Source organism: Candoia aspera, chromosome 3 (assembly GCF_035149785.1).
Source record: "Candoia aspera isolate rCanAsp1 chromosome 3, rCanAsp1.hap2, whole genome shotgun sequence".
Taxonomy (NCBI): domain Eukaryota; kingdom Metazoa; phylum Chordata; class Lepidosauria; order Squamata; family Boidae; genus Candoia; species Candoia aspera.
The window spans coordinates 57,491,529-57,509,871 of record NC_086155.1 but is presented as its reverse complement, the minus strand read 5'-3'; the positions used below and the strand labels follow the sequence as shown (position 1 = coordinate 57,509,871).

The window sequence follows — 18,343 nt, the reverse complement described above, 5'->3', positions numbered from 1 at the left end:
TGATACAGTATGCAGTTAACTTTCTGGTATTATAGGTCTATGAATTACGTGATTTACTTTTTAGCTTAAAATAAACCAAAGTATTACAAAATATAGAAATTATTTTTAGGGGGTATACCTCTCTACAACTCATCTAGGCCTGCAAGGAAATGCAAAGGATGGTCTTAGAAATAAACATATGAGAAACTGAACCCAGACTAAAAAAGATGTATTCATCCAACTCCATTCTATATTTAATTATTTAATCCAGAAATAAGGTCTAGCATGGTATTTGTAGTATGCTAGATTTGCTAATTTTGGGTATTAGCCAGTATTTTTACAAAGGTTCATTCTGCATATTTCTTATGTATTTGTAGTATGCTAGATTTGCTAATTTTGGGTATTAGCCAGTATTTTTAGCAAATATTAGCAAATCTAATATACATAAGAAATATGCAAATCCTTGATTAAACAGCAATTTTTAATCAGTAGAAATGAGTATCTCTGTTTAAGCATGTTTAAAATATGCTTAATTCTACTGATTAGGAAATCCTCTATTACTTATATCTAATTCAAGCATGGCCACCTCTTCAAAGTCTAAGATCCCTGAATCTTTTGTACATGTAAGAAAAAACTAGACAAAAAAGTACTTAATGTGCAACAGTATATTAAGTTTTTAACAACTCCAAATTAAAGAAAATCAACACCAGTTAAAGGAATTTGGCACTCCTTACATGCTTATACAAGTAATTCCTATGTTACTTGAGCTTATAATTGAGCTTGTTTTACAGATGATAGTATTTCAAATTATTTTAAGGGGTTAGAAAGCATGAAGTAGAAATACAAATAGATCAGCATCTCAGCATTACTGAACAACACCCAAGTTGCAGTCTAATCCTGACTCTTCAGTCTTAACTATCACAGAAGCTTAACTGCCCAGCTGTGCAAGAAAGTATAAGATGATAACTGTTACAAAAAAAAATCAAAACAAGTAGTAAGATCCAAGTTGAAACACCAAGTACAGTAAAATTTCAATTTCACAGACCATTTTTGGGGGGTGGGGTAAGGAATGGAAGGTCTGTCTGTTAAATCTGAATGTTCTCTAAATCCAAATCAATATAACTGACATGTATGCAATTTTCAGAGTTACATAACTGTATTTGCATAAACTACACAAATGATGTATGCACTTATGCAAATTTTTTAAGTCAATTGTCCAAACCACTTCAGAAAAAATGTCTGCATTTGGGGGGTAGATTCCAAGCTAAAATTTCATTTATTGCATTCAGAGTTCATAAAAAGCAAAATTTTACTATATATACAGTGATCTAGCACAATAGTAATAGTCTGCTTCAAGTGTACAAATAAAATATAATTTACTATAATAAAAGCAAATAGCAATTAGTCTTACACTGTGAATCCCCTCTCTGCTCTGGCATAACCACAAGGGATTGAATCAAGAGCAGTTTTTCCATGTATACAACAGTTTTGGTCCGCAAAATAAAGGAGGGGGCAATGATTTTCCCTTGACCCAGCAGCCTTTTACATACCCTCAAAATCTGCTCTGGTAAGCAGGGGAGTCTTTGGGTTAGAGTTAGGGTTAGGAACAAATTTGGGGGGTATACACATGACAGCTGTTGAAAAGAAAGAAGGGTTAGGGTTAAGACTTCTCATCCAAAATTGATTTCCACAGTTCACTACAGAAAAACTCAGGTTAATCTTAGCTACCTAAGTGAAACAAGTCAATTTTAAACCTTGAAATTTTTTCAAATTAAATTTGGTTATGACAAACTAAATGATATACTAACTTGTGATAAATCTCAAAAGGAAGTGAAAGCTTCCAATCTCCTCTGTGAAACCAAACTGGAGGAACTGAGAGTATTTGTTTATTTTTATCCCATCTTTATTATTTTTATAAATAATTCAAGGCAGTGAACATACCTAATACTCCTTCTTCCTATTTTCCCCACAACAACCCCTCTGTGAGGTGAGTTGGGCTGAGAGTGAGTGACTGGCCCACGGTCACCCAGCTGGCTTTCATGCCTAAGGCAGGACTAGAACTCACAGCCTCCTGGTTTGCTGGGACTATGCAGCAATCCAGATTCAAAGGGGAAAAGTGATTTGGAATACACTTGGGTATGTATGTCACATCTCTTGGCAACTCCTTATATCAAAGCTGCCACAGGAAGCCAGGAAAAGATGCAGATTTTTAAAGTTGTTGGTAGGTACAGCATTATGTACCCGGATGTACTCTGAATCACCTTTTCTTCCAGAATCTGGATTGCTGCACAGACCTAGAATATGCCTATTTTAGGTTCAACAAGGCTTTGTTTAATATTACATTTCAATGCAGCCAATACATCTAACAAGAACTGATTTGCTTTCAAAAGTCTTAGAAAAATATTTGTTTTTCGGCGATAGACATTTTCTACTAACAGCACCAGATACCACAAGGAATATTTGTGAGATGATCAATACATGAAATGGTACAATAGTATTCATTAATCATATGCCAGAAGTATTCAATAGTAGAAAGAGTACTACAGTTTATGTATGTAAAACACAGATTACATGTATTCACTATGCAATGCATAGTCCTTGTTAATTCAAGAGCTCACTCTTATAGACAATGTTGTTAAGTGCCACTAACATAGACCTTACAGCCTTGGAGCTGCCTAGCATTCAAAATTAAAGACAAAATACTTTTCTTTCCTTGCAATACTAGAAAGCCTAATTTATAATACTTTATAATTTGAAAGCCTGAGTTTTCACTGTATTTGCTTTTGATTGAATTAAGCTCTGTCAAAGTAAATAGAATTAAAGAATTATTACAGCTTTTGAAAAGTATTTTTATTTTAACGTGGTCAGATTTTATAGTGTTAATAATATCAGCCATAACAGACTAAAAATATCTCAGTGCTAAAGCTGTAAAAATTGTTACTGTGTGCACATATTATATCTGTGGTTAGCTTAAAGAGGCAAATAATCTGATGACTTAAGTCTGTGGAAGTCAAATGAAAGGTTAGTCTTGATTTTCCACAAAATGCCAAAGAGTTTAGGGTCAGGAGATAAAGTATAAAAAAAAATTATAATGGCAGTACATGACTTCTATAAAACATTAAGCACATATCAAGGATAACTATCAAGAGCACAATACTGATGGTAGTTGGTAAATATGGTTGATCAGAAATTGAAGATATCCAAAGGAAAAATGTGAAATAAAGGGACACTGAAAATAATTATATACTTGGCTCTAGTAGTATCTCATTTGAAACAGCATCCAGTACTGGTGATAAGGAGGACAGCACCAACTTAGAAAGGATTCAAAGGAACAAAAATAGGTTAGTAATACAAATGATGAGTAAGGCTTTAAAACTGTAGGCCACTACTTGCTAGAGTACCTTATAAAGAAAGAGAGCATTAGCCGCATCAGACACTAATATTGGAAACTGTTATCCCATAACAAAAAGACAAAAGTATAGGTCTCACTCACCATTCAGCCGGGTCTGTCTGTTTGCCCTTACTCGCAAAAAGGTCTATGAACAGAAGACACAAGAACATAAATAGATAGAATTAGGGTCCTGCTAATGAGAAAACCAGAGAATAATCTAATCAATTTTAAGAAGTATTCTTGAAAAGAACCCACTCCCAGAATATTTTTTAAAACACATACTAGTTTCATTCACCTCTTAGATCCCCCATTTCTGGTTTATTTTTTCTATATATTGATTCAAACAAACACTACCATTTCATATTTCCTAACAGCGTCCTCCATTCAGGTTTCCTTTTGCTAAACTCTAAACCATGTTTAGACTTTCAGAACTCTCCCATATAAAAAGATACTGCCAATCCTATTTGCTTCCTATATTCCATAGACTGTCCATTCTCAAAAGCATTCAGCCAGTAATAGTAGCTGTGAGCAGGCTGCTTGCCTGCCCCACTGTCTTATGTTGGTTCAAACCCCAAACTAAACTAATCTCTGCCAAATGAGTCTCTATTTCGTCCTCATTTTCTAGATACAACCTCCTGCTCCCCCTCCCCTCGGGTGTCTTGCCATTCCTAGTAAACTAAGTCATTCCTACCCAACCCCTAAAACAGTTCGCTCCCTCCTCATATAAAAAGAGCCCTCTCCAAGTTTATCCTGTGGATGTAAACAGACCACTCCCCCTCTCAGGAAGCACGCCCAGCCTCCCTTAGATGTAAACAAGACCAGTCCCTTCCTTGACAATAAATGGCTCCGGGCCCAGAAATGGTCCATGTCCGCACCTCCTCCCGACCACCGGGCTCCCTCCTCTCGCTCTGCATGGCCGGGGATGAAAGTGGATACGGTCAACGGCCCCGGCACCTGCAATTAACTCTCCGCAACAGCGGTCGCCGCCATATTAGCTTCGATCATGTGACTAGCCGTCGCATCGGTCTACGCGGGGTGAGAGTTCAAAGGAAGTTGTTCTCATGGCAACTGAGACTGGAAGCGGGCGAGCTCTGAGGGGTTTCTGTTATAATAGTGCGTTTCTCAATCGCTTTTGTAAACATCGGTTACCACAGTCCGGATGCCTGAAATGTAGTCTTTGCCAAGTCCCAGAAATAACCATCAAGTCCTCCCCGTCGCCTGAGAACTTTGCGACTCCCACAACGCCTTAAATTCACGCTTAAAAGCGCGCCTGTTCTGTACTTTGAAAAGCAGCATTTTCCTCCTTCACAATAAAGGAATAAAGGTAGTACGGTATTCTTTTTCCCTAATCAAATGAGAGTGCTGCAAACACGTGTGCCCGTTTTCAAAGCAGGTTCACCTCTGGCAGAAACCGAATATTCTGGTTTCACTAGCCTGTTCCTATATTGATCAAGAAGTAAAGAACGTTCTTTTGGCCAGGTAACCAAGAAATGCATATATCTCCTAAAATAGATAGATAGAATCTTGCTAATGGCAGCAGTGGAAATGGCATGGCAGTGCACAATTTTCATCCTGATTTATGTTCATAATACAGGTGTGTGTTACCTTAAAGAAGTAGCAAATTATTTTGCCAATAGATTCTTTGGACTACTGTCCATGCATGTAATGAAGTGGATCATAATCCACAAAAATTTATGCCATAATAAATTTGCTGTTCTTTAAACTGTTGCAAGATGTTTTTGCTGCAACATTTCCACACAAATGGAAACACAATAATGTAAAATAAAAACAAGACATCTACACTACATAAATTTAATGTTCAGATTTAAGATTTAGTATGTTGTGCAAATCCATAAAAATCAGTTAATTTGTTAAACCAAAGTTCAGCTAACCTGGGTAAGTATATTGTGCAAACTTCAGCTATAAAAAGTCAGAAAAAGATATTTTAAACTCTTACTAAAAACAATAATTAATTTCTAGAAAAGCAAAACAGAAATGTAACAGCTGAAAAATACCACTATGTCTGATAAGCAAGAATACAAATTTGATGCAACTTTGAAAGGTGCAAAAACGCACTCAGAGTCTGACCGTAGGACCTTATTGTCAGACCACCTGCCTATAAAAGGAAATCATGTGGCTGTTGAGTGCCCTGCTAATATGACATCCCAGATTTGTTTGGACAATCATCACGTTTATTACAGCCCTAAGGCCAGACACAATAAAACTATACAATAGTAACAATCTTACATTAATACATATATATATAAAAACAAAAGCAATTAATATACTACAATCCAAATTTAATTAAGAATGAAAATACTAAAATGAATTGAAATACAATTCTATGTTAAGAAATTCAAAATCTAAGTGATGGTGCGGCATATTGTACAGATGGTAGCACAAAACTGGGCAACCTGAGAGGATATTTTTGGGTCCTTGTCCGAAAGAGGTAACATTAGATAGAAGTCACTCTCCCTGCCTGGAAATTTCTTCCATAATGGATATATAAGGATCTGTCTAGAATCCTTATATAGGGAACAATATAACAACATATGGCTTAGGGTTTCTACTGAGCCGTCACCACATGGACATAGTTGAAGGTACATAGGAGTACCTTGAAATGTCCAAAAAGGACTGCTGAAGGTAGTGCATCCAGCCTGGCTAAAGTGAAAGCTTTACAAACTTTCAAAATTGTGATGGATGATAGATAAGCTGGAACAAACCCGTCTGGAAGAAAATGACAGATATTGGGGTGTAGCACCTTATTTAAATTTGTTTAGAGATCTGTATCCCAGATTATTTGTTTCAGGGTGGTTCTAGCATTATCAAATCCTAATAAGCACAGACTTTCCATAGAGAAGCCCAACAATTTAATTTTGTCTAAGGCTTTTTTTTTAGCCAAGATGACTTAAAATGATCTCTAAATATTAATGGGGCTAAACCTATAGGCAACATAATTAACTTTAGCTAGAAGGCAAGAAGAAGGAACCATGCTCTGGCATCCACTGAAACTATACCTGTTTCTACCCATAGGATGGCATTTTTGATACTTTTTGGGACCATCAATATGGCTCTAACAAACTTAGTCTGTTTGGACAATAAATTTCTTTAGTCTTAAAAATGTTGCAGTAGCTGTCATAAAAAGTAAACAGATAACAGGTAATTCAGTAGTAAATAAGAGGCTAGAATCCCTTATATACAATTTGCAAAGCCTAAAAAGCAGCTTGTTTTAATAGCAAATTGCTGTGAACTTCATTTTCAGAAAAATATTCATTCTATGAGAATCTTAGATCCTTGTACATAGTAAGAATAGTAGTCAATATATTGTTCTGAGTACATAAGCAGTCTGCCCTTTTATTAAAGTATATAAAGTGATTGGTTGTCTTTTTTGCACAGGTTTAATAAAAATATAAAAAACAGGAATAAAAAAGATCGATCAATCAATATGCTCATGTCTTGTAAATTCTAATCCTATTGAAAGTCAGTGGGAGTTGGCTCTGGTGAATTGGAGCTCTTTGTAGGGCCAATATCCAAATAAAAATCTTTCCAAATTCAAAATGTAACTAGAGCTGTCAGACATTATTTTACTGTGTTATTTCTCTGAAGTCAGAACTGTTGCAAGAAAGTTAAACCTACAGAATAGCCTTCATCCTGAAGAACCATGTCCCGCAAACATGAGAAGTACTATCCTATAAGCAATACTCCTGCAGCCCTCAAGACTGTGAGGTGAAAGCACCTGTGCAAGCACCAAGTCATGTCTGACCCTTTGGGGGGGACGCCACTTTCGTGACATTTTCTTGGCAGAACTATAGCAGGGTGGTTTGCCATTGCCTTCCCCAGTCATCACCTTCCCCAGCAAGCTGGGTACTCATTTTACCCACCTCAGAAGGATGGAAGGCTGAGTCGACCTGAGCCGGCTACCTGAGAGAGAATCCAGCTTCCGCTGGGATCGAACTCGGGTCATGTGGAGAGTTTGCTGCCTACCACTCTGTGCCACATGAGGCTCCCTCAAGACTACCCAAGTATTAAAGCCAAATAGGTGTGACAGTGTTACTGATCTGAGGATTACATTGTTAAAGCTGACCAAAGCTTTAAAAACCTTAAGAATTGTTTTAAATCCTAAACCATTGAATTATTTCAATATAGAGGATTTCCCCATACATTCTTTCAGCAAATATGGTACTGCATGGAGGGCAGCAATACTATGTTGACTTCTGAGAAATCTCTCCCACCTTAAGTGATAGGGTTTAGCAAAGATCTGTATCCTTAAAGTTTCTCTAATATTACTCTTTGTTCACTCTGTCTGGTATTTTTATCTATTCCCCTGAAGACTGGAATACTTTTCATATATGTAAGTTTTCCCTGGGGCTACTAGTGATAACAACAAAAACACCTAGTGGTGTACTTTGTTTCATGTGAGTGTACTAGTATTAATTCTGATCTGATTTGTATTAAATATCTTACAATCAATTAGAGATACAGTAAATAATTGAAGATAGACATGTAATATAACTGAAATGAAGATATAAATATGTTTGGAACTCTTTCAAATTTCTTCATCCCTTTACATTTCCTAATTGTACCTCTGTATGTCAGGTTTGCATTGATTTTATAAGATTTATAGCAAACACATCCATCACAAATTGTTGTATGAATGGACCACTTTACATTTCACAAATATTAAGACAGCATTTGGGAACTAAAACAGTAATAAAACAGTCTTACTGAGATTCAGAGAGAGAGAGAGAAAGGAAAAAGATTACTTGGGGCTTTAAACAAAATCTTGGCTGGCAGCTTCATTCTAGTATACTGAAACTCTTGTTTAGACGCTTTGTCCATATTGTACTTGACAGGTGACTCCAGTAAGAACACAGCGCATCACAATTTACTGGTCCTTGTCTTTAGAGGTTCAAAACACTATTATCAGAATTAGAGACTGTCACAGGGAATTTCTTCACATACTGCTGTTTATGAACATCATCTAAGGATGCATATGTGTGGGATGACATTCTGGTCACATATGTTGGAATTATCAGGGGTCAACTCAGCATTGTCTCATAAGCATTAAGCGGGTCTTTCTAGTAAACACGTCTATTGTGCTTGTGGGATGTCACATGAGTCACCTGATTTCCACTTCCTCCTTGGGTTTGGGGATAAACAATCTCCATTTTTACCTCTTGGGCACACCTGCAAGCAGGAGGTGCTGCAGAATGCAGCTCTCGTCCCTTTCATCTTGCTTGCACGCAGACATTTCTATTCCACATAGAAATGTGTCTACAAAGAACCAGTGATGAATACGTGCTTTCTACTATGTAGCTGATTGTATCTGGATCTACTGAATACATGTAAGCTACCTTTTTTTCTTTTCCTCTAACTACTGTGTGAAGACTGAATTATTTTCTGAATGTAATTAAGCTTAATGTGCAAGTTTCTTTTTGGTTCACGCTTCTACTCTGCAAGATTGTTGTTAGCTGCTTGGAGTTCTTTTATCAACCTTTAAAACTCTATCAACATAAAGCTAGTCAACAACCAATGAAGATACATATTTTGTAAACTTAAAAGATGGCAAAAATGAGTATCTGAATAAATAGAAGAAAATATTCCAATAAAATTTTAATGTTCAAATTAGTATTGTCTATACTGATAATATCTACAGAAACTGAAACAGATATCTACCAATAGATTCTCAGAAGGAACCATACATTACTGATTTTGCTAAGGCTAGGATGTAATTGGGCTGTACATTTACATCCTGAAACTGGGATGTAATTGATCCCTCCCTCATTTCAACTACTTACAGCTTAGCCTAGAGAAAAAGGATGAAATCTGATTTTTAATGGATTTTTCTTCAGGCAAATTGTACTCTTATCATGCATTTTCCTTCAACTTACTGTCCAATACCCCTCCCTCCCCGGTCTGGAATATTATAACCTGACTCAGTCTAATGCTTAGCATTCTCATTTCAAATTTATTACAGTGAGAGGTAGGAGTGCTCCATATTTTCTAGGACCTGACCTAAATTGATTTCTTGTGTTAGAGAAATAGATGCAAAGAATTTTTTAACTGGAACAGTTTTTTTTCTTTTTGGAAAAAATTGTCATGTCATTAATCCTATTCAAATTCATAAGACTGTGAAGAAAGGATATGGAGTAAAAATTCCATTTTCAAAAAGCAATGCTGTTCCTCTTGTGTGAGTAAAATGTTCAACTCAATAGTAAGAAATTCTGAGTGATGATGTAGGGCTCTTGTGCACTACCTGCTTGCCCCAGCATTAGGAGGAGCCAGTAATTGTTTCTTCAGGAAAGGAACACACAACATCATCTTCAACCCATCCCCAGCCTACTACGAAGACATATTTTTTTGCTGTGTCTAAAGTAGCGTTTTCTCAATTCTGCCAGCCAACCATGCCAAGCAGCCTGTCTGCTTTACTTCATTTCATTCCCTCATGATACTTATTAATTTGGGATACTGGGGAATTGGGGTGAAATTGAGAAGAGTTGTACAAATGACTGACAGTGAAAAAAAAAAAGACTGGTGCTTTTTTCCCCAACAGTGAGCCACCACTCGGGTGAAACTGACAAGAGTTTTCCAGTTTCCCCTTCTAGCTCAAGTGATAATTCAGAATGGCAAAAGAGTAGTGCACTGGAGAAATGCTCAACACAAGCAAGCAATTCCTGCCTTAAGCCGGCAGTTGGACAAGACGACCTCTAAGGTCCCTTCCAGCTCTATTAGCTATTATTATTATTATTATTTTATTATTTATTAAATTTATATCACCACCCATCTCCCCCAATGGGGGACTCTGGGCGGTTTACAATAAAATAACACTAAAAACATAACCATCTAAAAATTACCATTAAAATATACATGGAAACAACTGTAAAATCCAAGTGGAGATGGAACACAATCACTAAGAGGTGCTATGGCGCCAGCCATCCCCAGGTGGAGCTATCACTCTCCCTCTCCCAAGCAAGGCGGCAGAACCAGGTCTTCAGTTTCTTCCGGAAGTCTGAGAGCGAGGAAACCTGTCTCAACTCTGGGGGCAAGATGTTCACAAGGGTGGGCGTCACTGCAGAGAAGGCTCGCCTCCTGGACCCCATTAGATGAAATTCCTTTACTGATGGGGTCCGTAGCATGCCCTCCCTGCTTGACCGGGTGGGATGGGTCGATGTTATGGGGAAGAGACGGTCCCTCAGGTACCCTGGTCCCATGCCATGTAGGGCTTTAACGGTAATAACCAACACCTTGAATTGGACCCGGAAGCAAACTGGTACCCAATGCAGCTCGCGTAACAGTGGTGTCACATGGGCTGAATTTACAGCCCCGATAACTGTCCGTGCAGCCGCATTCTGGACCAGCTGAAGCTTCTGAATGCTTTTCAAGGGTAGCCCCATGTAGAGCAAATTGCAGTAGTCTATATGGGAGATGACAAGGGCATGAGTGACTGTTCGGAGGGCATCTTGGTCCAGGAATGGGCATAGCTGGCGCACCACCCGAAGATGTGCAAAGGCCCTCCTGGCCGCAACTGCCATCTGCTCTTCGAGCAGGAGTCACGAGTCCAGGAGGACCCCAGGTTCCGCACTGGTTCCAAATGGGGCAGTGCCACCCCATCCAGAACCAAAGATGACAACTTCCTGGAACCCGAGGGGACATCAATCCACAGCCACTCCGTCTTACCAGGGTTCAGCTGAAGCCTGTTGCTCCCCATCCAGGCCCGCACAGCCCCCAGGCACCTGGAAAGGGTGGAGACCGCATCACTTACTTCACCCGGGATGGAGATATATAACTGGGTATCATCAGCATATTGATGATACCTCTCCCATGGTGACGGATGATCTCACCCAGCGGCTTCATGTAGATGTTAAATAGTAGAGGAGAGAGTACCGAACCCTGCAGCACCCCACAATGGAGGGGTCGAGGGCTGGATCTCTCCTCTCCTATCACCACCAATTGGGAATGGCCCTGGAGAAAGGAGGCGAACCAGCGCAAAACTACACTGCCCACCCCCAACCCCCTGGGCTGCCCCAGAAGGATACCATGGTCAATGGTATCGAAAGCCGCTGAGAGGTCCAAGAGAGCCAGGATGGATGCACTCCCTCCATCCCGCTCCCGCCAGAGATCATCCATAAGTGCGACCAATGTGGTCTCTGGTCTATGACTGCTGGATGTTTGTTCATGCAAACAGAAACCATGTGTCCTCAAAACTAACTCTTTCCAGAAAGGAAAGTGATTGGTTCTTGCTTTCCAGGCATGGGTGGGAAGGAAAAAGAAGCAGGGCAATCCACTAATTGGGTCATGATAACTGCCATCCAGGTAGAACACCTAGTCAGCCAAAGTTTGAAATCCAGATGGCAATTTTTTCAGCTGGCTTGATTTCCAGGCAATATCACAGGAGTCAAGCAGCTTAAGGCTGCCAGGTGGAATTGTCCTTAGCTGAAACAGCGAATTCTGGTTTTACCATTAATTGTACTGGAACAAATATCTCTTTCCATATTTCTTACATATTTTATCCTCCATTTCAGAAATAGGATTGCTGAAGTTCCCAAAGCTTCTCATAGTTTCAAATGGAGGATGCAGGCATTCACATGTGCATGAATGAAAGCTGTATCTGAAAACAAATTATTTGTGTCTTGTGACATTCTCATGAAAAGTAATGAACATGAATACTGTATGGTAAGGCAACCTTGTACAGCTATCACAGTACACAATAACAAATCTTTACAAGGTACAAGTGCAAACTCTAAGATGAGTTTCTTAAACTAATTTTCTTGGATTTTAAAGCACATGTATAAATTGTAAAATCTTTAAATTTCATTTTAAACCCATTTTTTCAAATTATTGAAATTACAGCCATTGAATAACAAATAGTACTGAAGATTCTAATTTCGTAGTCAGCCTAAAATATTCTATAATTAACTTTCTTACTTCCTAATTCTGCTGCTTCTGAACATTCAATTATATGACCAGGATATATTAGTATCTAAATGGATTGAAATGCATAGCCTCATAATAACTTCTACTAACACCCAAAATTCAAATTGCATGTATGAGGGTTCTAGTACCCTCTGAAATGTGACACATAAGTTGGGCATTTGTTCTTATTTTTATTGTTTTTAACTATTTGTATCTTCCCCCTGTATAGGCTTGTTGTTATTCGAAGTCATTGTGATTCAAAAGGTATACAAGCTGAAGTAATATATAAATAAAATAACATTTTAATGATACAAATGCAAATAGTGATCTACATCTAGCAACAAAGTTGGTTAGTTCAAGCTTTTATGATATTTCTTATAGAATAATTCTACAAGAAGATTTTTGCCTACTAATCTCTTATTTATTCATTCATTCATTCATTCAGATTTGCGCGCGCGCGCACACACACACAAGGTATTTCACGGAAAGTTCAGCCCATGGTATCAAAGGGAGATTTACTGTACAATGTCTTTTTAATTAACCCTTGGTTTAATTTATGTTTGAGGTCTGACTATTTTCCCAGCTGAACTTATATAACAGTTATACATTGGGGGGTTTTTTTACTACTCAGACCTGCAATTTTCAGAATAGTTAAAAGTAATTTGAATAGAAAAGAAAGGAAAGGAAAAGATCCCTAGAGTCTATATAAGCACTACCTACAATTCCAGTTTACCTTGCCAAAGAATTTATGGGTCCCTAAAAGACTTGTTTGAAAAAATACTATAAACAAAATGAAACAGGCAAACCCAGAAATGCAAGCTGGAATTTCTTGATATGTATAAATGAATGCCATTATAAATATTTATCACATTTGATAAGATTCAAACAGTATTGACTGGTTTTTGAAAGAATGAACTAAATACATGTTGAAAGCACTTGATGTCTGAAATATGATATAATATGAACTATGTAAACAATGTATCTTATAACAATGGCTACAGTTATTGCTAATACACATATATTAGTTATACAACACACAGAGAAAGTTCATCCTACTAGGAGAGTTAATTGGGACAACTATGCATCTTATCTCCCAATTAGAAAGGTTCAGCCCATTTATCTAGAAAATTAATCACCAGCTCCTTATATTTGAAGTTTCATTTTTTATAAAACTCTAACATAATGTTATATGAAATGAAGGTGTTCATTTGGACAATGAGTTCTGTTGGCTTTGGATTGTGAAGAGCAAAAACCCATTATACCATCAAGTGCTTCCACACTGTAATGAGCAACTGTTAAAAATACTGCTGAAACTTTCATACTTGGAATTTTGTTTTCTTAAAAAGTTGCGACATACACTTCTTTCAGAATGGAGCCTTAAAGTTGATTATTTTTTCTTGCTCATTTGGGACAATTTGTTGCACCTTCTCTTTTTATCCAGTAAAAAGTAATACCTGTACAATAGTCTTTCATTTTTTTAAAAAGGCCACACACAAATATTCTCATACTCTATAATCTTCTTTATCAACTACTATGACACAAAGCAATAGGAAATAAAAAGTGGATGTAATCCTCTTAAAGGAACTTGCAAAGTAATATTCATGTATTATAGTACTGCTTAGTCAAGGTTTCCAGGATATAGAAACCTATGTATCAAACAAGTACTATCTGAATTTACATGGCCTATAAAGACTAACATCATTCAGTGAATGATCTGTTCATGCCATTTAGTAGCTCCTGGCTTTCAGTCGTCAGCTGAGCCCTCCTGGTATCATTCTCACCTGGTATCTGTCAGAGTGATGAATATCATCTGAAGAATGAGGTGATGCTGTTGGAGAATCTCCTTCCCTCTTGATGGAGGCTGACAACAAAATTGACTGTAGAAAAAGAAAGGGAAAGGGAAAGTATTGAAAGGATTATAAAAATGGGCCATGCCTTTTTTTATTCTTCAAGTAAGTTTCCTTGTTCGTATTAATTGTAGAGGCTGTGTTCAGGGCAGAGGTTTCTATAGTATTTAACTCCTTAAAGTAGGAGCCCATATCTGAAGAACAGCATCTAAAATCATGAGACAGAGATCCACCGGTGGGCAAGTTCTGTGCTAAAAAACTTTTATTTTTATCCATCGTTTGCTAGTTTACTAGTTGTAGGAATACCAGCAGGAAGTTCAAACAGATAAAAGGAAAATAATCTCATTTTTTTTCTTAACATCAATGAAATTCCTTAGAAAATGCATTCAAATAATATAAATACAACAATGAATAGGCATTGAGAACTCCTAGAAATTCTTTCAGACATGACAAATAATGGTACACAGTTATAGGATCTCTCATTAATATTCTGAAATATCCCAGGTTACTAGGATGTTTCTCTTCTTTTTATAGCAGGTTATGAAGGCAAAAGAGTTAGCAATTTAATGGTATTTGTGAAGGTTATCAGTGCCTTGCAGACTTCAGGGCAGGGGCACATAAATTCCTTCTACTACAAAGTTTTATGGGAAATGACAAGAATACTTTGACTATAGTTAAAAGAGATATAATCAGTGAAAATAAATCTATTGTTAAGAAGCTCTCAGGAGTACTAACTAAATCTCAAATGAATGGTAAGCCATATGGCAAAATGAATGCAAGGTCACAAATTATTAAATATACTGTGATAATAATTCCAGATTAATTTTACACACACACACAGAGTATACAACATTATATAACACTAATGAGTGATAAGGATTAATAAAATAAGAGGTCAGTTTTAATAAATTAAACCAGAAAGTTAAACTGATTTAGTCAAAATAGGTTCTGTATTCATAGAAGCAGAGAAAAACTGGGACCAATTTGTTGTCATGTATATTCAACAGAATGGGGTTTGTAATATTTTATCTATTCTTCACTTGCCTATCATTTAATTGCCATTTTGAGGATAATTAATATGACACAAACTTTCTTTCTTTCGTTCTTTCTTTCTTTAATTTTCTTTCAGGAAACATTTCCTGAGTTAACTTTAGCATGGACAAATTTTCCATGTTGGTACCAGTACCAAACCACATGCTAGTACTATTTTCCTTTTTATGATAATTACCACTACTGGAAATTTCATGGATAGAGAAGGAAGAATTTAACAACACTTATGCCATAATCTTCCTATTTGCCCCTGCTTTTGTCAGGTTTTGTGTGTCACAAAGTTAATCTTATAAGAAAGGATATAATATTTTTAATAACTAAAAAAAAGGGAAACAAAATATTTAACTCTACTGACTCCCATCTTTGCACTTTTTGCTGTGCTGGAATAGATTACCTTTCCTTCCCATTCATCAGATTTATTCTATGAAAGCTCCTCCATAATGGTAGCAAAATTTGAATAATAAACAAACAAACAAACAATCATGTTTAGCAAATCCATTTTTATAACCTTGCATCACTCACTCACTACTGCCATTTTTTAATCCCCCATCTCCACTAGGCTTCCCACTAGGACCTTATGGGGCTCTGGGCCCAATAATTTGGTACAGTAACCTCTCCATAGTAGCCTTACCCGCAACTAACAGCACTGAGCTCTATCATTCAGCTGAATGAGACACCTATCTCAGGAGGCAGATACTGAGGCAGGGGAAACAGTGCTGATTTCCTGGACCACTAGAGTTATATGTGCTAAATGACCTTCGTGATCCCCTTACATCCTGACCTCTGATGCAGTAGAAGATATGACCATCAGTAAGGAGAGATCCAACTGGCATTTCAACCCATTCTCTCTCTCTATGGAATAGTAGGGGTGGGAAATGCCATCTTGTCTTTTATTTCAGGTGGCAAAATGAGTTGCCTGCCCTTGGATCACTTCTCTGACTGGTGGTCCCAGACAGCTGCTTTTGTATTTCTCCACAATGTCCAGGAATTATGGTGCCAGTAAATCTCTCATTACAAAATCTCTAGAAAATATGAACAGGGGTATTATAGTATTATAAACAGTATTATACAAGGGCCCTACTATGGGCTTTCCCACAGAGATGAAGCTGGCGGTTGTGGAGGACTGAAATGCTTTTGGTCTGTTCCGGGGGGTGGGGGTGTCTTCTTATATTCTTGCCTTGGGTCATTGTGGGAAATACAAATGAAAATTGCTTGGATGCTTGGTAGATAGTGCAGGAAATGATGTGGTGGGGGGGTGAGGAAAGAACAATATCAATCCTGGGCCCTGGCAATTGCTTGAAAAATGGTAAATGTCATGATGGTCCTTTCCTTTCTATCTGGCAGCTCTCAGTTGTATGCCCTCTGTAGGAAGACTGACTCACATCTTAATTTTTACTACATTATACATATGAATTAAGAGCAATAAGGACTATTCTCCATCCTATTCCTGAAACATTTTACCTGTAAAATGTAAACTCAGGCTCCAAGCTAATGAATGAACAACTTTAAATTGCCTACATTTGCCTGCCAAATGAAAAATGGTATATTTTATTTTCTAGGAGGTTTTTTATTCCTATTGTAAGGGCATCTCTGGACTGAATGGTAAACACAAAAGGTGAATATTGTGCTCCTCACAATATTTTAAGCAGCTTTGAGTCCCTGAACAAAAGATAGGATATAAATCTAGCAGATAAATAAATAAGTTTATGGGCTGGATTTTAACTAACTCAAAACGCAACTAATATACATGCATATACAGCATATGTATGTACTGTATAATGCATAATTAAAGATTTCTTTGAGTTGAATTGAACTCCTACTGACTACCTGGCCACATAAAAACACTTCAATATGAAGTTCTGACTGAATTCATGGTAGCTGAAAGGATTGTCATTAGAAATAAAATGAGGGTCCAGTTTACAGAAAATGCTGTTTTTCCTCATAGTTTCACATGTTACTTTCCTGAATTTGACATATTGTCATTGCTGTAAATTGGCTTGATCCTCTCTGATGACAAGGGGTGTAAAATGCTTATTAAATAAATTATGGGAAAATTGTCATTTGGGGAGCAAATGCTGTACTTGGATCTGTAGAACTAGAACAACTTGCAATTTATAAGCTGCATGCGTCCCTCCCCCTACACTTCCATTTCATGCTATTGAAATTTAGCTTCAAAATGGCCAAATTTCATGAGCATTATTTCAAGTAGTTTGGGGGGGGGGGGAATGACAACCCCCCTTGAAAAAAGTCTGATCAGTTCTGCCCTTTCCAGTGACAGTATAGTATTACTGGATGGTCTCCTGCAGCCCTCTGGAAGGTCAAGAGGCTGAGTTTCAGTCAGTGACCCTTCAAATTTTCCCATCCCTACTTCAGAAAATTACGTATTGCAAACAATCCCTTTCCTTATTTTTTTATTAGAAGGAACTGCAACACTGATCTGCAGGTGTATTGGTTGCATTTCAACTCCTTTTTTCTTCTTCTAGGAACCTGATAGAAAGTGTTAAAAGTACCTTGGCTTTCAATCTGCTTCAGTGAAGACATAAGCATACAAAATGCAAGCTTTCAACTCTGTTTTCAAAGTGCTACCACCACAGCTTCTCAGAACCTCCATCAAATCCCAGCAGCCAGTCTGCTGACTCCCCATCCATCCATGCAACTAGTTCTAATTCAATATGATTATGTGAAAAATGGCTACACTAGCTATGGAGACAGTAAATTAAACATTATGTATTACTTTTTATCATGTGGTCCCAAGAAGAAAGCTGGCCCCATTTATTCTACAAACCTCCAGAGCACCATGACAACGGCCTCTGGGAAAAATGCAAGGCTAAACTAATCCCAAAGATGTCAGTCTTCGGCCCTCTTCTACATACGCTCTCTGTTAAGATGAATAAACTGCCTCTTAAAATTGTAGCAAGCAGTTATATTCTAAATACCTCTGCAGCATGTTAAACACCATATCAATGAGTTGAGCTCTTGCTATAGCACCAAACTAAACTTCATTTGTGCTTCCCATTTCACTAAGATGGAGAGAAAGCATCTTTGTTAAAGCAGTGTCAGAAGAATTTACAAGGATATCGACAGAATTGGGAAGGGAGAAAGAGAGCAGTAGCAGAAACTTTAGAATTGTAAATCCTCTCAATTTTAAGTGCCCATCTTGCTA

The 18,343-nt window shown here is 37.5% G+C and overlaps 1 protein-coding gene across 4 annotated transcripts in view; it reads right to left on the bottom strand.

Annotated features, from left to right (window-relative positions):
• The window catches only part of RNF220 (ring finger protein 220), a 373,167-nt gene that overhangs the window by 90,848 nt on the left and 263,976 nt on the right, over positions 1 to 18,343 (bottom strand). For 2 of the 4 annotated variants that reach the window (XM_063297793.1, XM_063297794.1), the window contains exons 6-7: positions 14,065 to 14,160; positions 3,473 to 3,515 (exon numbers count right to left, since the gene is read on the bottom strand). In XM_063297793.1, coding sequence (XP_063153863.1) covers positions 3,473 to 3,515; positions 14,065 to 14,160 — 139 coding nt within the window. Of the gene's footprint in view, positions 1 to 3,472; positions 3,516 to 3,652; positions 4,179 to 4,245; positions 4,377 to 14,064; positions 14,161 to 18,343 lie in introns of those variants that run through there. The other 2 variants (XM_063297796.1, XM_063297797.1) reach the window with 2 other exon arrangements.